Source organism: Onychostoma macrolepis, chromosome 13, assembly GCF_012432095.1.
Source record: "Onychostoma macrolepis isolate SWU-2019 chromosome 13, ASM1243209v1, whole genome shotgun sequence".
In the NCBI taxonomy this organism is placed as follows: Eukaryota; Metazoa; Chordata; class Actinopteri; order Cypriniformes; family Cyprinidae; genus Onychostoma; species Onychostoma macrolepis.
In genome coordinates this window covers 20,430,216-20,453,297 of record NC_081167.1, presented here as the reverse complement: position 1 = coordinate 20,453,297, position 23,082 = coordinate 20,430,216, and the positions used below count along the sequence as shown (strand labels likewise).

Below are 23,082 nucleotides of genomic sequence, written 5' to 3'. Positions count from 1 at the left end.
ACACTTATTTCATGCTTTAATTTAGGCATTTCATAAAGTTTTAATTTTGTCAGAACTCTTGAACGCTATTTATGTAAGCCTTGATTTGTTTAAGGTTGCTAAATTTTTACATCTGCACAATTGTTAATCTCATACAAGAAACAGACATGAAAACTGACAGCATTCAAATGAAATGTTTAAAAAAGTAGTTTAAATAATGTGACATTTGAGTGAAAGATATTAGAAAAACTTACCTTAGAATTACTCATTGCCTTGTTTGATGCTGAAGAATTGATGCTTCTACAATATTTATAGACAGTGGAACAACGCTTGTGTTTGAAGTAGGCGTTTCATTTAAAGAATTAACTTTTGACTGGTCTAGTAAATCCTGTTTTTCAGGATTGCATTACCTGCGTTGTCCTTCGTGCTATAATAATTATTCTTACTGGGCATAGTTTTTATTAACCCATTATTTCTTTTGCCTTTTACACTTCATCACAAACATCATCTTTTATTCACGTTTAAATCAAGCCATCTAGCCCAGCACTTCAACACAACATCACAGTGTTCAGCTATAGGATTGATGACACGCATGCAACTAGGTCAGTCAGGATCCTGGGTGTAGTGTTTGATGACCAGATCTTAACTTCACAGGCCTCATCACATTGATCATTGTAGATTTGTACTTTATAACATCATTAATAATGTTAAAGTGTATACCTTGATTTTGGCGATATGAAATACATAAATGTAAATCAAAGGTTGCATTTACACTTGGCATTAACATGCTATCACCGTGGTCCGATCAAGCAGATCAGATCAGAAAAGCCACTCAGGAAATGGTGCTTTTACATTTGTTCACATCAGGTGGCCTTAGGATCTGGATAACTGATCAAATTTCTGTTCAAATTCCCCACAGGGAAATTTATTTAAATTAGGTCTGTAATAGGCATCTATCATGGTGTAAAACAACTTTCACTTTAGCCTCTATCAATGGCAGTGCCCATAGAGCATGGGATTGTTGTGTTTTATTCATACAGCGACCACACATAGGCTACTTTATCTACCAATTATGTTTCTAAACATGAATCTCTTATGATGAAACAAAGAAAAAAGTTATCTGAGCATGCTTTGCATGTCCTAGCTCTGCTCTATTCATTTTAATAATACTTTGGTGATAATTGTTTTGCCACAACAGCATTTGATGCTTTGAATTCATACCTGTGCTTGAGATGGGTGTGCTGAAAACTACATACCAAGGTGGCATTAGTAGAGATTGCTTCTTATTTTTTTAAAAGATATCTCTGGGTGTGTATGAAGGTACTAGAAATGCACAGACTGCATATTTATGTGAGAGCTTTGTTAGATCAGCTGACAGTTGATAATGAGAATAGTTTTAATAGCTGATCAAGTAAAACTTGTGAAACTAGTAAAGTTGTATAGCACTGCTTGCATTTTTTACTTTCATTTTGTATACTTATATAAAACATTGTGTTAGCTGCCTCTGGGACAATTTGACCATAATGTTATACATCTGCTTCCCAAATATAGAAGTAAACTCAAGCAGCAAGCAGTTGTTACTATACTTGTCAATAACTGTGTAGAGCAGCTCCAAGACTGTTTTGACGATACAGACTGGGATTTGTTCTTTAATACTGGAAAGGGTGTGAATGAAATAACAGACACAGTCTCAGCTTATATACAGTTTTGTGAGAAGAAAGCGATTGGGACAAAAATGGTCAGAATTTTCCCTAATCATAAGGCATGCATTACCATAGATTTGAAAAGGTGTTTAAATGACAAAACGAGAGCAGGAATGTTCGGCAAGCGTGGGGTGGTCTGAATAGTATGATGGGTTGGAATGATAAAAGGTATAGTAATCCACCACTTACTATACCTATTAATGATACAAATAATTTTTTTTTTAGAAGATTTTATGTTGAAGTTAGCTGTCCTAACTGCAGTAGTATTTGTCAGACTATCCCTTATTGCTCCCCTATTAATTTGTCATAGTTAGAAGTGGTTTGTTGCTTCCGTTTTAAGATAAAACCTGCAAGCTAGGAGACCTGTGGAATTGGTGGCTATTCCAGGTTTTGTTGCAAGCTGGAACTGTACCTTCCTCATGGAAAAAACACTGTGCTAATCCCGGTACCAAAGAAGGCTTCAGTTTGTACTGTAAATTATTTTCACCCAATAGCTTTAACTTCTGTTAACTATGTAAAACTATAGAAAGGGTGCTTGTCAAACTTTTAATGTTAACCGGGTGTTCATGTATTGATTTGCTGCAATTTGTGTATAACGAAATCGTGGTACTGATGATGCTGTACTAACTATGATGAGCTGTGTAACTTATCATTTGCAAAATCCAAATGCATATTTCTAGATTTTACATCAGCTTTTATCAAAATGAGGGTTGATATTTTGTTAGAATCTATGGGTGTCAATAAGTATCTGGTCCTATGGATTAAAGACTTTATATTGCTTCATACACAGAGGGTATGGTATGATGGTCAATTGTCAGTTAAATGGATTGTTAATACAGGGGCCCCTCAAGAACGTTTTATATCACCTTTATTATTTTCACTGTATGTTAATGATTTTATGATTCATAATTCTAATTTTAAACTTAGAAAGTATGCAGATGATATGGCTTTGTTGGGACTTCTTCAAAAAGATGATATAAATGCCTCAGCTGAATATATGAAACATGTTGAGGAACTCCTGTGCTGGTGCAAAAATAGCGCATTGATATTAAATATAAATAAAACCAAGGAATTAGTAATCATACTAGGCAGAAGTTGCAGTTGTGCCTGTAATGATAGATAGTCATCCATTTGAGATTGTTGATTATTTTAAATTTGTTGATCATTTCAATTATCATGGGGAGTTTTGTGGGTAAGATTAATTATATTTGTTTTAAAATGCATGCAACTTTTGTTTTTGAGACAGAGAATCAGTAGGTTTGGAGTGATTCAGAACATATTGGAGATTTCCTACAAATCACTGGTTGAGAGTGTGCTGACCTTAAATTTAACTTCTTGCCATGGGCACCTTAACTGTAAGCAGAAACATATCCTAGAAAGGTTCAGTAATATAGCTAGTAAAATCATTGGCAGACCACATAATTTAGGTGAGGTGTACACTTCAAGATGTGTTGGAAAAGCAGAGTGTATTCAAAACAGTGATGGGAATAACGGCGTTATAAATAAACGGCGTTACTTTTTTCAGTAACGAGTAATCAAACGAATTACTGTTTCCCTCGTTACAATGCCGTTACCGTTACTGACAATAAAATGTGGCGTTACTATAATTTATTATAATATTATTTTTCAGTGGACGCACAGTGTAGCTATATTTGACGTACCGTAAACTCTAGTGTGAAGGCGCACGGCTCGCCGTCGCTTTGTCTCTCACGCGCTAAGAAAGATACAAAGCGAGATGGTCTTTCAACATGCAGAATTGATGCGCTACATGTAAACGATATTCTTTGTTATCATCATATAATGCTAAATTATCATAATATCGGATTATAATGCTTGACTGACTGATGCTAAGTGTCAGATATTTAAAAAAAACTGCCATTTTACAAATATAAGCTTTATATATATATAATTGGTTGATACCCAGATAGCAAAATTTGTCTGGCCCACAACCTTGCTTCACTTCTGGCCCAGTTCTGGCTGGGTCCCCGGCCCAAAACTGGCACACAAACTGAAAACCGACTCAAACAATTTCCTCTGGCCCAGATGCGGCCCACGCCCTGTAAAATGACTCTTATTTATTGACGTGGCCCAGATCTGGCCCGCATACTGTAGAGTGACTTCTATTATTTTATGTGGCCCAGACACTTTAAGCCAGATCTGGCTGAGATTCGGCTTGGTCCCCGGGCTGAATGTGGCCCAGAAACTGCTAAATGTAATTCAGCAGTGAATCGGACATCATTCCAATTTATTAAGTGTGTGGATATATAGTGGCAGCTGAATCTTCAAATGTCATGCCATTTAAATGAAGGGAACATTTTTTTAAAGCAAACATAATTTGGTGCCCTGAAATCCCCGAACACTGAATAAGGGTTAAAATGACCATTACTATATAATATAAAAGATAGGTCAGTAGGCACAGAAAACATGCATTTTTAATCACATGCCATGATATATATTAATCCTATTAGCAGAGGGTGCTGTTAATAATAAGTTGTTATAGACACTGAGACAACCAATATATTTGAAACAATCTTATCAAAAAAATATACTATCATCATTAGCTAAATCCAGTCTGTATTTACTTAAAGCTGATGTGGCTCCTCATGCTTTCTTATTGACAACACTTGGACCAAATTACCTCTTTTCCCTGCAATACACATCTGCACATTTGTTTGAGTATTAGTGAGGACATTGCTTAGACTTGCATCTGTTTTCTGTCAGGTAAGTTATATCTTTTATAACTCATTTACTCATTTTATAACCATTACCGCAAAACGCTAGATTTAAATAAATAATGATAATTATTATTAATTTAATAATAAAACATGTTTCGGCTGATTTATAAGCCTTTTTAACAACCAAGGACCAGTAAAATGTGCCCACTAATCGGTTGTCATAATATTTCACTATATAAGTGAGGAAAATTGCCCCTCACAAGTATAGTTAAACCAGTATACACAAATAGTTAACTTTTTTTATTAAACCACTTTGAAATTCATCCATAAAGCCAACAAGTGATCAATTGGAAATTAGCTATAATGGCAACTGTCAAATAATACATTGACAATAAAAAAACAAGTTTCTCAAAAAATTATTTAGCCTTCCTTAAAAACGGTCCACAAAACGGACACCATTGGCTATTCTTACTTTATAAGAAAATAAATTAATGTAATGACGGCGAGAAAACTACTATTCCTAGAGCATTTAAATAATGAATAGCGATTGTAGCGGGCTGAGGTGCGACCGGACGTACCGCTTCCCTACTTCCGCTGTTGGTCGCCATATTGTGAAATAGGCCTATTCAGGTTATTTTGATTAGGTAAAGAATAACTAATAAATACTAGCTAACTAACACAAAACAAAAACATAACAAAAAACAGTTATCTGTTTTTGCAAATAAACTCTTCATATATAAAACATTGTGTGTCATAATTCAGTTCAGTTCTTATCAAATGGTGTCAGTGCAGACAAGTCAATAATATTGCTGAATATTAGGTGTCTTCAACCAAGCAAGACAAAAGGCAACAGTGACAAGGAACCCAAACCCAAACAAGACCCGGCTCAGTCAGGAAACCAGTTCTCGTCTGGCCAAACGAATGAATGTGGTGTGATTATTCCAGGCTGCATCACAAGTCAGATTGTGGATTGATATCATTCAGAATATTTCATCCAACTTCTTCTGCATGAAGTAATATCACACTAGCAGGTGAAGCTGGTAAAAAGGGTCTGCGCAGAGGGCTTGTCTGGTTCTCGTAGTCTTTGCTGAGGATCTGTGCTGGGGCCATCAATGAGGTCTTCACAGAGGATCTGTCATCTAGCTGACATGGTCTCCGCTGACAGTCAGGGATGTGTTGTGGTCGCTCCTGGGTGCAGGTCCACCGTCTGGTCTGGATACCGACTGGATCAGCTGATTACTGTAACCTAGGGATAAGGGTGAGACAGTATATAAGCAACTAATATAAGCAATGATGTCATTCTTCTTAAAAATTAACATATACATTAGATATTATAGGAAGTGTTGCTGCTTACCCTAATTGGTGCAGCATAAAAATCCTTTAAGGGATTTGAATTATAGAAATGTGATAGTGTGTCATGTGTATGGAAGGTTAAAGAGATGGGTCTTTTAAACTCACAGTGTGTCTGCCTCCTGAAGTCCGCCCTTTTGATCAGCTGGAGCCACCTCTTCATAGTCCCCTTGACCTCCATTTCATTGAAAGTTTTTTCCAAATTGCAGCCTTGAAATATGTACAAATATATATTGTAAGGTAATTATTTAATCTTAAGCATTACAGCTTTTTACAATCATTAGGACCAGACCCAGAATTCGCAACTTATATGTTTGATGAATGTTCATGCAGCAGCTCAGAATTTCTGTAAAAAATAAATAAATGTCAGATTACATATATATATATATATATATAGTGTTCAGATTAAACTTTTAAGTTTGTTAGCTCATAATAATCCCCACCAGAGTAAAATAAGTATGATTTTAAATCACATCATATGGCATATCTATGCTTCAAAAGTTTTCATTCACTCTAAAAACTGAACCTGCTCAAGTGCAGCAGACAGATTAGGCCTCCATTCAAGAACAAAAGATGATGCACTTACATTTTACGTCTCTCTCTTACGTATCTATAGTGTTTTTCTCTGTCAGAGCTTCCCACACGGCAGTGTTACCACAAAATAAATATTATTATTAAATTCAGATTGCACATATTGAATTGTCTTATCAGGTGTAATGCTACAACAGCGTGCTCAGTTTGATTCACAAACAAATGACTCATTTGAATGGTTAAGTGAATCGAATCAGAGAGTCACTCGTATAGATGTTTATGGCGCCACCAGCGCAGTCCGACTCCTTTAATTCAATAGCAATCACTCGTTGAAAAAGACGAATCGAATGAATTCTAGCAATCAAAATAGAATTTAACTCATTAAAATTTAATTACCTAACATTATCGTGCACTGGATACAGCTCATCGGTTTTTCATATTAAAAAAATTTACATATTGTTTTCCTAAAGAGACCGCGCCTGACAGTTAGGCCGTTACTCATCAACACTCAATATATCCGGGACCGAACGGTTTTTAACGCTGTTATCATCGCAAACCTAACAGAAACCATCTAAAAACTATACTTTTTGTGGCATTTAAACATCAAACAACACTAGATTGATCATTAAATAACTTAACTTACCTTTTTGCAGCTGAAGTATTCCTCTTCAGAACTGTGCCCGCCGAAATCTCCTCAGGATTAACCGCCAGATCTTTCTCTCAGTCCAGGGGCGTTGTTAGTGAGGCTAAGAAGGACTGTATTTAAGTTCTAATGCCGGGTCGTATTTGTGTGGTAATCACTCCCGGGTGTTGGTCAGGACACAGGAACCAGACCAATTGCTGAATTGAGGGTTTTTAATGAACAGTTGAAGTAGGCATGGGCAAACAATCTTTCAGTTGACTTTATAATATAGGTGTGTGTGTGGTTTATATGGCATAGACGCACTCAATATACTAAATTAAATCCCTGAATAGCGTGAATACTCTCATCTGCACAGCCTCACATACGGCACTTGCTTTCTCTTCTTGCTCGGTTCTGCACATAACGGAGCGCTGCTCGTCGCTTATTGCGTGCACTCCGGTTGTGTTCAAGCCCGTCAGTATGCGCACAGGGGTTGCGCATATGCGATTATTCAGTTATCTGCGCGGCCTTTCTTACAGCCGCCCCCGAATGTGTGAAGCACATTTGTTACTGAATAAGTGTTTAGTTCAGTACTTGGGAACTGTTCTCATCTTCTTGAATACCTGAGAGAACAATCAGCCTTGCTACAGGTCTAGTGTAGGTTCTGTCGTTGATCTTTACGTCTACCGTCCTTACGTGTCCATCAGCACTGGGGTAAACTTTGGTGACACGTCCGATGGGCCAGTACGCTCTCGGCAGTTGAGGGTCCACCATCAATACTACAGATCCTAGGTTTATATCTGTCGAGGTGGAATACCATTTCTGGCGGGACTGTAGGCTTGGGAGATAGTTCTTAATGAAACTAGACCAGAACTGGTCAGCCAGAACCTGGGAATGTCTCCATCGGCGTCTGCTCAGGAGTTCGGATTTGGGGTACACTACTTGAGGCAAGGATCCGTCCCGCCGCCCCATCAATAAAACATTTGGAGTCACCGGATCAAGGTCCTTAGGGACCGAGGACACATATCCCAATGGTTTAGCATTCAACATGCCTTCTACTTCCAGGAGAACAGTATGGAGCACTTCCTCAGTGACAGTTTGACTTCCTACTACTCTGTAAAGGGCAGTTTTCACAGAGCGAATTTCCCTTTCCCACGTTCCGCCGAAGTGGGGTGCGCCAGGTGGGTTGAAGTGAAACTGTATCTTATGTTTGGCAAGCTGGAGTTGGAGTTCTGGGGACAGTTCAGTAAGTGCCTCTCGCATCTCTCTTTCTCCTCCTCGGAAATTTGTTCCCTGGTCGGAGAATAACTCAGCTGGTGTCCCTCTTCTGGCGATGAACCTCCTCAAGGCCATCAAGAAAGAGTCGGAATTCATATTGGTGAGGATCTCTAGATGTACACATCTGGTTGTAAGGCATTTAAATATGATTCCCCACCTCTTCTCGGTGCGCCTGCCCACCTTGACTACAAAGGGCCCGAAACAGTCCATCCCCGTCGAGTAAAATGCTGGCTTATAAAGGCGTAGGCGTGCTATAGGTAAGTCTGCCATCTTTGGAACTTGAGGGCTTGATTTCCATCGTCGACAGTCTGTGCAGGTATGCTGATATCGTCGAATGGCTTCTCGACCTCGTAAGATCCAAAACTTGCGGCGGATCTCCGCAAACACTCTCTCCGGGCCAGGGTGGCTGAGTCGAGAATCGTAGTCTTGGATTAGAAGCTTAGTGGTGGGATGGCGGTGATCCAGGATGATGGGATGCACAGCGGCTGGGTCTAAGTCTTCAGATCGTCGCAATCTGCCACCAACCTTAATGAGTTCATCTGTCTTGTCCAGCTCTAGAGACAGCGCAAGTAGACGGCTATTTCTTTGGACTGGTTTCCCATTCTGCAGTAGGCTGAACTCCTCTGTGAAGCTATCCTGTTGTGCCCGTCTCAGGATAAGAATCTCGGCTGTACGGTAGTCATCAGCGCTAAGAGCTCTGCTGTTACCTGCCGCCCCTTGAAGCTTCTGTACGGTTGCATCTACAAGTTCCCTCCAAGTGGTGTACTGATGCACATCTGGTAGGTAGGGATTCTTGTCAGGTATGGTCGTATTGACTCCACAGAATATAGACTTGCGAAGTTCTGTGTGACACTCGTCCACTACTGTTGTTGGTGGGGTCGGCCATTTGTCTGGGCTTTGAAGAAGAAAGGGTGGCCCGTGGCTCCACTGGTTAGGCTCAGCCAGTTCTTCTAGCTTTTTACCTCTGGTGAGGTCATCCGCAGGATTTTTCGCTGAGTCAACATATCGCCATGAAAGTCGATCAGTAAGCTCCTGAATTTCTGCCACTCGAGTGCCAACGAAAACCTTAAATCGACAGGACTCCGAGTGTAACCAGGACAAGACCGTGGTTGAGTCGGTCCAGAAAGTAGTTTGGCTGATTGGCAGGGTAAGCTCTCGTTCTAGCAATCTACTAAGTTGGGCTCCTGTGAGGGCAGCACAGAGCTCCAGTCTGGGCATTGAGTGCAGTCGTTTAGGTGCAATTCTTGAACGGGCTACTGATTGTTGATTCAGATAACTGTCTTTGTGGCAGCACAAAACCCATTTCATACTCATCATAATGACGTGGAGGAAGGGTCTGACGTTTAGGTCTGGTCGAGGATCTATCATCCATCTTCTTAAGAGAAAATTACACGTATCCGGCTCGAAGGACCTATTGTTAGTGAGGCTTAGAAGGACTGTATTTAAGTTCTAATGCCGGGTCGTATTTGTGTGGTAATCACTCCCGGGTGTTGGTCAGGACACAGGAACCAGACCAATTGCTGAATTGAGGGTTTTTAATGAACAGTTGAAGTAGGCATGGGCAAACAATCTTTCAGTTGACTTTATAATATAGGTGTGTGTGTGGTTTATATGGCATAGACGCACTCAATATACTAAATTAAATCCCTGAATAGCGTGAATACTCTCATCTGCACAGCCTCACATACGGCACTTGCTTTCTCTTCTTGCTCGGTTCTGCACATAACGGAGCGCTGCTCGTCGCTTATTGCGTGCACTCCGGTTGTGTTCAAGCCCGTCAGTATGCGCACAGGGGTTGCGCATATGCGATTATTCAGTTATCTGCGCGGCCTTTCTTACAGGCGTGACACACATTGTCCCACAGAAATATTAAAATAGATTAGTGTAATGTTTTATAATAATAAAATTCGATCAGAATGCAGCACGCCCAAATGGAGCGCGAGAACAGAACAGACTGGGCATACAGATGTAGCGCCAGGTTCACACATAGGCTACTCCGTCTGTGGTGCGTATTTTTTCGCGCCCATGTTAACGGATCAGAGCGTTCACACTGCACATAGTTGCGGTCTGACGGTGCGTCTGTAGCAGTCATGCAGCGATCGTTTCCGCACGGAGTCTATTTTTGCTGTGCTGCACGCTCTGAATTAAAGTGACAGCGCATTGTTCGCGTTAAAAATGAACATGGATTGACACGGAAATGTAGTAAATACACCATAAATTCATATAATTAAAGTCTACTGTTTCACAGTCAACACGTGGCTTTTTGGCTAGACAAGGAAATGTGCACTTTTAGATAAATGAGGCAATATGGCTCTCCTGGAGGTGGGAAAACAAAGTTATATTTATTGAGTTTAAATGTGAATGTCTATGAAAGATTTTATTACTGTATTTTGATAAAAGAGAATCACAATGCTGAAAAAGCAATTTTCAGTTACAACGTTTGGAAAAAATCAAAATAATGGACAAATGCTGTGTTTGCTTTGCAGTCCGCGGATCAGGAGCTGACTGCAAAGCAAAATGAGTCCGTGCTACTTCTTCACCGCATACACATACTGTATACGCACTGCAGACGGAGTATGAGCCTGGCCAGGTGCGGACTGGGACAAAATTCAGCCCTGGCACTGTAGCTAGGGGTGGGTGTATCGATCCTAATATCGATAGTATCGATACTAGTGTTGGTGTTGGTATCGGATCGATACTAGTCTGAAAAGATCTATTTAGGTTATTTTTTTCTCCTGTACACTTAATACATTGTTTAATACGTTCAACAAAGTGTAGACGTGTCTGTGGGTGTATATTCCGCTCTTTTCACATCTCATGCAAACATCGCTACGCTGTTTTGTTGTCATGCCATCACGTGACCCAGCGGCTCAAGCGCAAGCGGATACAGCGCGAGATGGAACGGTAGAGCTCCGAGCTACAGAAGAAATGAAAAGGGGAGGTAGGAAATCCTTCACATAGTGCATATTGTATATAATTGTATACCGAATTTGTCCTTTTTATGCAGTATTACTGTAAGGTGTATACTGAGTTTGGCCTTTTAATATTATTTCTTAATGCATTTAGCCACTTTAAATGTTTTCATTATAACGGTTTTCTATGGGAGTAAAATGCTTAACATGTAATTTAGCATGTTTGCATATACAGGTGCATCTCAATAAATTTGAATGCCGTGGAAAAGTTCATTTATTTCAGTAATTCAACTCAAAATGTGAAACTCGTTTATTAAATAAATTCAATGCACACAGACTGAAGTAGTTTAAGTCTTTGGTTCTTTTAATTGTGATGATTTTGGCTCACATTTAACAAAAACCCACCAATTCAATATCTCAACAAATTAGAATACTTCATAAACCCAATAAAAAAAAAAAACATTTTTAGTGAATTGTTGGGCTTCTGGAAAGTATGTTAATTTACTGTATATGTACTCAATACTTGGTAGGGGCTCCTTTTGATTTAATTACTGCCTCAATTCGGCGTGGAATGTATGTGATCAGTTTGTGGCACTGCTGAGGTGGTATGGAAACCCAGGTTTCTTTGACAGTGGCCTTCAGCTCATCTGCATTTTTTGGTCTCTTGTTTCTCATTTTCCTAGATTCATAGATTCTCTATGGGGTTTAGGTCTGGTGAGTTTGCTGGCCAGTCAAGCACACCAACACCATGGTCATTTAACCAACTTTTGGTGCTTTTGGCAGTGTGGGCAGGTGCCAAATCCTGCTGGAAAATGAAATCAGCATCTTCAAAAAGCTGGTCACTAGAAGGAAGCATGAAGTGCTCCAAAATTTCTTGGTAAACGGGTGCAGTGACTTTGGTTTTCAAGAAACACAATGGACCAACTCCAGCAGATGACATTGCACCCCAAATCATCACAGACTGTGGAAACTTAACACTGGACTTCAAGCAACTTGGGCTATGAGCTTCTCCAGCCTTCCTCCAGACTCTAGGACCTTGGTTTCCAAATGAAATACAAAACTTGCTCTCATCTGAAAAGAGGACTTTGGACTACTGGGCAACAGTCCAGTTCTTCTTCTCCTTAGCCCAGGTAAGACGCCTCTGACGCTGTCTGTGGTTCAGGAGTGGCTTAACAAGAGGAATACAACAACTGTAGCCAAATTCCTTGACACGTCTGTGTGTGGTGGCTCTTGATGCCTTGACCCCAGCCTCAGTCCATTCCTTGTGAAGTTCACCCAAATTCTTGAATCGATTTTGCTTGACAATCCTCATAAGGCTGCGTTTCTCTCAGTTGGTTGTGCATATTTTTCTTCCACACTTTTTCCTTCCACTCAACTTTCTGTTAACATGCTTGGATACAGCACTCTGTGAACAGCCAGCTTCTTTGGCAATGAATGTTTGTGGCTTACCCTCCTTGTGAAGGGTGTCAATGATTGTCTTCTGGGAAACTGTCAGATCAGCAGTCTTCCCCATGATTGTGTAGCCTAGTGAACCAAACTGAGAGACCATTTTGAAGTCTCAGGAAACCTTTGCAGGTGTTTTGAGTTGATTAGCTGATTGGCATGTCACCATATTCTAATTTGTTGATATAGTGAATTGGTGAGTTTTTGTTAAAATGTGAGCCAAAATCATCACAATTAAAAGAACCAAAGACTTAAACTACTTCAGTCTGTGTGCATTGAATTTATTTAATACACGAGCTTCACAATTTGAGTTGAATTACTGAAATAAATGAACTTTTACATGGCATTCTAATTTATTGAGATGCACCTGTATATTCTGGGCGCAGCTGCTTGCCACATATTATATTTTATTAACAAACTGTATACCGAATTTAGTCTATTTATGTATTTGTCTTCCATTTAAATGTATGTCTTCCTCCATTGCACCATATTAAATGTTTTTATATTGCAATGAGAGAAAATGAAATTCAGCGTGTTGCATTCATGTTCTGGGTTCATCTGCTTACCTGTACATACAGTACATAGTAGGCCTATATATTTTTAAAAACTATACCGAATTTGGCCTTTTCAGATCACAGTTTTTTATAACAATAATAACAAATAAATATTACAGTATGTATAAAACAAAGAGAAAATACAGTATGTACATAACATCCGAAAATCCTTTCAATACTAAACGAGTTATGGTTTAATAGGCCTAGTTCTTTTTCATATCACTGTCTTCATACAATAAGCCACTTAAGTTAAACTTTTCTTTATAATGGTTTTCTATGGGAGGAAAATGCATAATGTGAAAACTTTGAGAGTTGCTTTCATATTCTGGACATATGCTAACTTGTAGGCCTATATCTAGTTTGCAACATTAATAAGGTGTATACTGAGTTTTGTCTTTTAATATTATGTTCTTAATTTATTAAGCCACGTTAATTATTTTTATAACTCTTTTCTATGGGAGGAAATACTTAACATGAAACTGTGCATTGCTTTCATGTTCTGGACTCCTCTGCTTGCAAAGTCCTTTTAGAAAGGTAAATAATATCCACATAGCTTTAAAGTGAATATAATATTAGTCACATCAACATTAGTATTGTTAATTTTTTACATTGTTGTTGGTCATTTAATGTATGTTTTTTTTTTTTAAATGACAAGTATTGGAATCGGTATCGGTGATACTGGCCCTGTATTTACTCTGTTTTGGATCGATACCAAAATTTGCCCACATTACCACACCGACACAGCCCCACCCACGGACACGTGCATTCACTACTTACATTTGTGTACAGATAGTGAAATAACATAAGCAGAACTGTATATGTAACAAATATTTAAACATTTAATGTATGTGTCTGGCAAATAATGCTTACTACTTTTTAAAGAGCACACATTTATAACAAATTTACACATACAGTAAAACCAAAAGAAAAAATCTGAGGATGTTGTAGAGTCTGTGTGATGTCTGTTTATGCCATTTGTCAGCTACTACTGTTATTCTCTACAGCAGTGGTGCCCAACCCTGTTCCTGGAGATCTACCTTCCTGCAAAGTTCAGCTCCAACCCCTGATCAAACACTGCTTAACCAGCTAATTAAGATCTTCAGGAGCACTTGATAATTACAGGCAGGTGTGCTGAAGCAGGGTTGGAACTGAACTCTGCAGGTATGTAGATCTCCATGAACAGGGTTGGGCACCACTGCTCTACGTTGTTCTTTGTTATCACTAGGTGCGTTTACATGGAGCATTGTAATCAGTTTAAAAGTCCAATCCGAATGAAAATGCTCCATATAAACACCTCAATCGGAATAAAAATGCCCAAACCGAATGAAATTGTAATCGGTTTGAGAGGGGTGGGATAAACCTTTCTATAAACCGAACAAAATTAAAATCCTGCCATGTAAACACTTTAAACCGATTACTTTGCGTCTACGTCATCACGTCCAGAGGTCGGGTCGTCAGAACGTGAACGTGATGAAGTCGGCAACGGTGCATTCTGTGATTTGGGGACACCGACACTACAGTAGAGACTGGGTAATAGTGGAGGTATAAAGTTAAAATTTCCATTATACAGTTAAAAACACATTAGAAAGGAGAACGCTTGCTGTGTGACAGACTATCTGCTCTCATGTCCGGAGTGAAAAACAGATCTGAAATAAAGCGCAATTTTCTGCTTTTCAGCTTAGAAACAACACAGTGATGATAGTGAAAGTAGCTCAATGAAAATAAACAACTTGACCAAAAGTTGCCTTTGTCATTTGTATTTGTATAGATGACAGATTCATAATTTCCGATCTGCTTGAATTTATACGTGCTCACGCCATGAATGTTGTACGAAACACGATTGTGATAAAGCAATGCTCCTTTGATTCATTGTTCAGCAACTCTTGGTAAGAAATCGTGTATTTGTTCCATTTAAGTACAGTACAACTTTGTAGTATCAGAGTACAATTAATCTCAGCTGCATTACAGAGGGACATATGATTTCTATGATCGCGTTCTGGCCATATGACTGAGCGCTCGAATGAACGCAAGGGATTCAAATATTAACCGTTTATTCTAAGCAAGTGCAAACAGATATTAAAAATATTAACGTAAATATGGGCGTTTTTTCCTCTGGTGACTTGTTTTTGTTGTCACTGTAGGCTATTAGCATATCCTAAAATCGAAAGCACAGGCACATGTAAACACCATATCGGATTAGATAACGTCTCATGTAAACAGTTCATCGAATCTTTCAATCGGAATGATTTTAATCGGAATGACAAAAAAGTGTACATGTAAACGCACCTACTGTCTGTCTGTTGGATTTTTCCTACCTCTACCACACTCCTCCCTGTCTCTGCTACCGTAGCATCCTTCCGCACAGCACTGGTATTGGAAGACCAGGGGTCTCTGGCTGTATTGGTTCCTGCAACATCCTAGTTAATGAACACAGTATAGGACGTAAACATTGCAGCAAAATATTTTCTCACTGACTGCTCTCAAAGTTGGAATACACATGAATACAAACAAGTAATAATCACACAAAAGGGAATAGAATATATAGCAAAAGCTATAAATAGTAGCAGCAGTAATAGTTGTGTTTGTGTGTGTGTGTGTGTACCGATTTTTAAATCCTTTTTGATATACAATTATTTGTGAATTAAAGTATGCTGAAGTGTTGCTAGTATGTGCTGCGTGTGTGTGTGTGTGTGTGTGTGTGTGAGACATACATGCACGGGTTCCTCCTATCCTAATAGTTAATTAATAGTTAATTAGAGCCACATTATTAAGAAACTGGCAGCATCTGTACCAGGGTGTCTCTCTCTCATTGCTGTCCTCCTACCTCCATGACACTTGACTCTGCTGTAGCAGCTGAGCTGTCTGCACTGCGTCCAGCAACATTCGAGTTTGGAATAGATGAACACGATTCAGACAAGGGAGAACATAAGTAAGCCAATGGCTTATAATACCTCATCTAACTATTGCACATGAGTGCCTGTAATAGAAGCCTATGTTCCACCCTACCAAAGGATTAATTAACGTATATATGCATGTATTCAATGTTTTATTTTAATACATGACTATCTACATATTCAGTAAAGTTCACTACAAATGTCTACAGTAGTACTATGGCTATTGCTATAGGTTTTTGATGTGTTACTGCAAGTAGCCTATATCAGTGGTTACCTTAAATCCCTCCTTATCTGCTGATATTTCAGTCATGCAATTCAGTAACAGGCTAGCTAACACTTGTAACCAATTACCACGAATGACACTTTAAAATATACTGGGGTTCCACGCTAAGCTTACAACTATTTAATACAATGTAGGCTACTGTCAAACACACACACAAACACAGGAGCTAACTGGCAGAAGTAGTGTGAAAATGACTGTATTTTCTGTTTTCTTAGGTTGATTTTCTTCTTACCTCTGCGTCTGTAGCACTACTGACCTCCGCTGCAGCAGCCGAATTTAAACATTCGGAATAGAGTTCGGTTAATTTTACGCATTTAGCAGCGTCGGACTTAAGACCCCTTTTTTGTTTGTTTCTCAAAGTTTTTTTGCACTGCCTTTCCTTTTTTACGGTCCATTATGTAGCTTTTACTGAAAATTAGCTCGTGTTGATCGTAGCTCGTCTTGATTTTGACTGAACGTCCAATAACCTCTAATCGGTTCGGTCGGCCCATCTCGGGACCAGGCGGCCGGCCGTTTCCGAATGGGCCAAATGCTTAACATTTATTATTAGGCCTATTCATATTATTATTAACCATAGTGAAATCGTGCAAGCAATAAAAACTTGTCCTATGTGCTGTTGGCCCATAAAAACGATTTTATTCATATATTATTTAAAAAAATCTGACCGGCCCACATTAAACAAAATAGTCCGGCCCCTCTGGCATTTGCCAGACTTGCCAAATGGCCAATCCGCCCCTGAACTTGGCGCAACAAATTTATCTATTTCAACACCTGAGGCAGCGCCACAAAGAGCTGTATGACCAATGCATGGCAAAAAAAATAAAAAATAAATAAATAAAATCCCAGGACATGGGATGGCATTTTTTTTTTTTTTTTGCCATATGTCTGTTCTAGAGACATTTTGTTACACCTTTACTCAGTGATTATTTTGCCTTATGTCTGTTCTAGATACAGAGTTCTAGAGCTTTTTGATAAGGCTCTAATTGGTTTTCTTTTGGAAATACATTTCAAATTCACACTGAATGCATTTATGACTGTAAAGCATGTCTGTGTGTGTGTGTGTGTGTGTGTGTCAAAATCGTGATTATCGAAATCGCAAAATTGATCAAAGAAATCGCAATAGGTTTTTTTGTCCATATCACACAGCCCTAGTTTCTGGTATTGCTTGTTGAAAGACAAATTTCAACCGCGGATGATAAGAAAGTTGTGTTATTATTAGTGTGTTTTGGTAAATCATGCAACTGTTAAACTACTTAATGTAATTTGTGGTTTAAATGCCACTGTAATGTGTAATAAAGGGGGTGTGCCTTATTTTTCCACATTGAAGATAGAAACTGTTTAACGAGTTGACAACAAGATACATTCTTCACAATGTCTTTTGTGTAGTTTTCATTACATAATTTGCCAGCTGATGCTGAGAAAACTTGTGAGACTAGTCTGATTAAACAAGTTTGTGCAGGTGTATTGTGTACTGCACATGATTTACATTGTTCTTAGTTATGAAGCAAGATCTACTGGTAGATCTTGCTTCATAACTGAAGCAAGATCTACTGGTGTGTGTGTGTGTGTGTGTGTGTGTGTGTGTGTGTACAAGATCTACTGGTGTGTGTGTGTGTGTGTGTGTGAAGCAAGATCTACTGGTGTGTGTGTGTGTTTGTGTGTGTGTGTGTGAAGCAAGATCTACTGGTGTGTGTGTGTGTGTGTGTGTGTCAAAATCGTGATTATCGAAATCGCAAAATTGATCAAAGAAATTGCAATAGGTTTTTTTGTCCATATCACACAGCCCTAGTTTCTGGTATTGCTTGTTGAAAGACAAATTTCAACCGCGGATGATAAGAAAGTTGTGTTATTATTAGTGTGTTTTGGTAAATCATGCAACTGTTAAACTACTTAATGTAATTTGTGGTTTAAACCATGCCACTGTAATGTGTAATAAAGGGGGTGTGCCTTATTTTTCCACATTGAAGATAGAAACTGTTTAACGAGTTGACAACAAGATACATTCTTCACAATGTCTTTTGTGTAGTTTTCATTACATAATTTGCCAGCTGATGCTGAGAAAACTTGTGAGACTAGTCTGATTAAACAAATTTGTGCAGGTGTATTGTGTACTGCACATGATTGACATTGTTCTTAGTTATGAAGCAAGATCTACTGGTAAATGTCTAGGGTTATTGATAAGTCAATGGCCATGATCATTGCAGATTTTTTTATTTTTTTTAGGATCTACTGCTGGTCGCTACTATTTCAAATTCTATTGGGCAGAATTCAGCATTGATGGGTCGATGTTCAGGTTGTACAGTTAAAACATTGAGCTCTGTTTTTTGTTTTGTTTTGTTTTGTTTTTAATATGTTCCTTTTTCTACTTTAGCAGTGGTTAGCCTGGTCATACTTAAAATAAACAGAACACTTTATAGGCTCTTGATGGCCAACCAAAACATACCCACATTTTCATACTGGACCATAGTCCTTGTGCTTTTCTAGAGCTATACCAGTTTGTGTGTGGATGTGTGTGTGTGTGTGCGTGTGGAGAATTATTATGCAGTGTTATTGATCTTAATGTGCCAGTAAGCCTACATCTGGTTAATATCGTCAGAACATGAGACTGTATTGCATCTTTGAATTTTGTTACTGAATGTATATGTGTGTGTATTTAAGTGTGTTTCCACACAAAATACATACTCTTTGTTAGAGTGAACACTTTAATCTCTGTTAAAAGTGAGAGTTCTCTCAAATCACTGCTTTCTCAGACTCAGAGCAATGATGTAATTACCCATAATCCTGTGGGGGTATCTCTCACTTCACACACACACTAACACACACTTACACACAGAGGCACACCTGGGAATCTCTTGCACATAAATGGAGGCCGATTTCTGTCATCAGTCCTGATTCTGTTTCCCGCTACATAACACCCTCTGTGGTGCGGCCAGCAGCTGCCGTTTATTTAACTTGTGACTAAGGCCACAGAAATGAGGGTTTGTAGTGTATGCAGAGAGAGAAAGGCTGTTCTACAAGTTGACCTGAGACTGAGGCTGAGAATGGATTTTGGTTTTATTTCGACAAGATTATTAAGAGGGTACATGACTGTCACAGAGTAGTGTATGATCATGTGACAAAACACTATTTGCATGCTTAAATGCATGAAATAATTATACTACACAAGATCATTTCTTAGTCTTTCTAAGAGCAGGGGTTTTCAAGAAGCGGGCTGGGGGCCCCACAGGAGGCGCTCAGGAGAATTCTGTATAATAAAGCATAAATATTAGATTAAACACTTGATTTAAACAAAAATTAAAACAACCCAACAATGAGAAATGTTGCTTTGGCACCTAACTGTAATAAATTAAAGTACTAAAAATAAATCTAAAATTCATGCGTATTACTATTATTTTTTGAATATTTTTGAATGTCTATTTAGTTTAAATATTAAACTAAATAGGAATATATATATATTATAATTATAATGACAAAAACACATAATAAATTAACTAAAATGAAAACCAACATTATCAAAATGTAAGCTAATTCAAAATATTAATACATAAATAATGATAAAATAGTTCTGCATTCTAATAGTGTGGAGAAGAGAAGATACAAAAAATACTGTCTATATTTTATACAAGATATTTTAATGTAATTAGCTTTGGCGTCAATACAGTAACAATAAAAAAGCTAGTTATTTAATTTTGTGAACAACATGTCTTTATAATATCACTTTTTCTCTCGCACAGTATAAATGAGTATATAAACAGGAAAGCGCATAGTTTTCTTAATATTTTAGGTCATCATTTTGGCCATCCTTGGCATCAAACATATTAAAAACCACTAGTCTGAAGTAAACAGTAGGAAAGCAGGTCCAACTTTTGAGTAATTTCTAAAAAGGTCAAAGGCCATATTAAATTTAAACTCTGACCTTCTCAGAATAAGTGTAGCTGACAGCTTATTGTATACATCTGCCAATAGAAGTTGATATATCAGCCAAAATCACTAACGTCTTTACTCTTTTACAGTGTGTAAGATTTTAAAGTCCCATCCAAGTCACAAGCGGCTGCCTTTGAGATCATATTTAGAGCATGCTGGTCTTCATCAGAATTTGTGGAAAACCTTTGTAGTGTTTTCACCCTTCATTGCAGTAGAACTAAATTATGATTGGTTTGATCAACTGAACTGAACGTTCATAGCATTTAAAGAACCAGCTTGAAACCTGCATGATTCCCACGATCCGCCCAATGTTCCCTCATAGGACCAAGAACCCTAAATACGTAAAACAGTTAGAAGTCGGTTTGTCATGTAGCTAATAAAAACCAGCTTTAGCCGAGTTAACAAATGGGCTGGCTGACTGAAGTGGTCATGGACTGTCAGTGACTCTGGCCGGAGCTGAGCTGTGATTAATGATGGTGTTTGGTGGTTTGCTAACCCTCTCCTCACTTCTTGTGCTCCCATTTAACTTCTCAGGGTGAAGAGTGCTGGTCTGGCATCAGTGTTTTTTCAGTTTGTGTCCTGACAAACATAATCATATAGACAACTGGGAGCTGATTCTTGATCCAGAGGGGACGCTTGACAGATATGAGCCCAGTACTGATGAGGATCAACAGTGACCCTGTTAGCACTCCGTCTTATGTTGTCTTTAATGTCCACTGGAGACTGTAGGCTTGGTGTTGAATAGTTTATAGTGTTGGTGAAATGCAGCCTTACAAAATCAACCTTTAGAAGGCCTGAATTTATTAAACTAGTTCTGGAGTAAAAGCTAGTTCTTAACGTTGTAAAATGATGTTGTTACATCTGGAATGTTGGAATATGTGAACCTAAAAATAATAAATACTGACCAGGACTCTCTTGTCAGTGATATATATTTTATGATAATATAAGACAAGATGTTTCTTAAAATTAATTCTAATTCTAATAATAATAATAATGTCATTATTGACAAAATATTCTTGAAAAATTCCAATCGGGTTTTAAGTCTCAACACAGCACAGAAACTGCACTTTTAAAAGTTGTAAATTATATTTTACTAGAAACAGATAAAGGGAATGCCGTGGCTTTGGTGCTTCTAGACTTAAGCTCTGCATTTGATTTGGTTGACCACAATATCTTGATTTCCAGGCTGGAGAGCTGTGTTGGGTTACAGGGAAAGGTATTGAAATGGTTTCAATCTTTTTTAACTAACAGAAGCTTTAGTGTTTCTATTGGCCAACATAGTTCGTCCTCACACCCACTTGTTTGTGGGGTGCCACAGGGCTCAATTCTTGCTCCAGTCTTATTCTCGATATTCATGCTGCCAATGGGTGCTATTTGTGAGAAATATGGTGTGTCCTTCCATCTTTATGCGGATGATACTCAGCTGTACTTTCCCTTGCAGCATAAAAGTAAAGAATGCTTAGGACCTCTGTTAAATTGTCTAAACGAATTGCAAATATGGTTAAAGCAGAATCTTTTAGTGTTAAACGAGAACAAAACTGAAATAATTTTGTTTGGTTCAAAGTCATATGAAGAATATGCTCTTCAATTTGGTCATCTCTCTTCCTACTTTACACCCTGTGCTAAAAATCTTGGTGTTCTTTTTGATTGCAACCTGGGTTTTGAGAAACAAATTAGTGCAGTGATCAAATCAAGTTTCTTTCACTTACAGCGTTTATCAAAAATCAAATCTTTACTTTCTGTAAAACAGTTTGAACAGATTATCCACTTGTTTGTTCTATCTCGTTTAGATTACTGTAACTCACTATACTATGGTATAAGTCAGTCTTCTATAATGCGTTTACAGTTGGTCCAAAATGCTGCTGCAAGATTGATTACAGGCAGACGAAGGTTCAACCACATCTCACCCATTCTTATTTCCCTAAACTGGTTACCGGTCAAATCTAGAATTACTTTTAAAATTTTAACTTTTGTTTTTAAATCTCTGCAAAATCAAGCTCCATCATATCTCTCCGAGGCAATCTCTAATTATAAACCAAATAGGTCCCTAAGATCAAGTAATCTTGGCCTCCTCTCTGTTCCTAGATCTAGGTTCCATTGCAGAGGTGATCGAGCTGTCGCTGTTGCTGGTCCTAGTCTATGGAACAAATTACCAGCTTCTATCAGAGCTGCGCCCTCTTTGCCTGTATTTAAATGTTGGCTGAAAAAACATCTTCTGTCAATAGCTTTTGTCTAGCCATGTCAACTGTATTGTTATGCTGTGTTTTGATGTTCTGTTGTCTCTTATCTGTTTTATTTTAGCTGTATTGTACAGCACTTTGGATCAACTGGTAGTTGTGTGAAAGTGCTTTATAAAGAAAAAAAGAAAGAAAGAAAGATTGTATTAAAGCCATATTCTTAAAATATTGTATAATTATGTAATAATAGTATTATAATATTATTTTATATTAATAAATAAATAATAATAACAATAATAATAATAGTTGCATTAAAGCCAAATTCTTAAAATATTATGTAATGAATTATTACATACACTGCTCCGGGTGTGTGTTCACTGTGTGTGTGTGTGTGTGTGTGTGTGTGTGTGTGTGTGTGTGTGTTTGTTCACTACTCACTACTGTATGTGTGCACTTGGATGGGTTAAATGCAGAGCACAAATTCCGAGTATGGGTCACCATACTTGGCCACATGTCACTTCCTTTCCTTTCCTTTCCTTTCCTTTCCTTTCCTTTCCTTTCCTTTCCTTTCCTTTCCTTTCCTTTCCTTTCCTTTCCTTTCCTTTCCTTTCCTTTCCTTTCCTTTCCTTATATATAATACTTCTATATTATATTTCTATATTGGATTACATAATAATATTATAATATATAAATAAAATATATAATATTATATAAGTAATTATTCACTTTTTATAGTGTATCTTTTAATATCCACTGT

At 38.1% G+C, this 23,082-nt stretch overlaps 1 protein-coding gene across 1 annotated transcript; it reads right to left on the bottom strand.

Annotated features, from left to right (window-relative positions):
• Window positions 1–4,786: 4,786 nt before the first annotated feature.
• Window positions 4,787–9,962, bottom strand: LOC131552381 (uncharacterized). Its single transcript, XM_058796137.1, has 2 exons — window positions 5,816–9,962; window positions 4,787–5,603 (listed from the first exon to the last, which is right to left on the bottom strand). Exon 1 carries the CDS (start codon window positions 9,504–9,506, stop codon window positions 7,443–7,445), a length of 2,064 nt encoding a protein of 687 aa, XP_058652120.1. The 5' UTR covers window positions 9,507–9,962; the 3' UTR covers window positions 4,787–5,603; window positions 5,816–7,442.
• Between the last annotated feature and the right edge of the window lie 13,120 nt (window positions 9,963–23,082).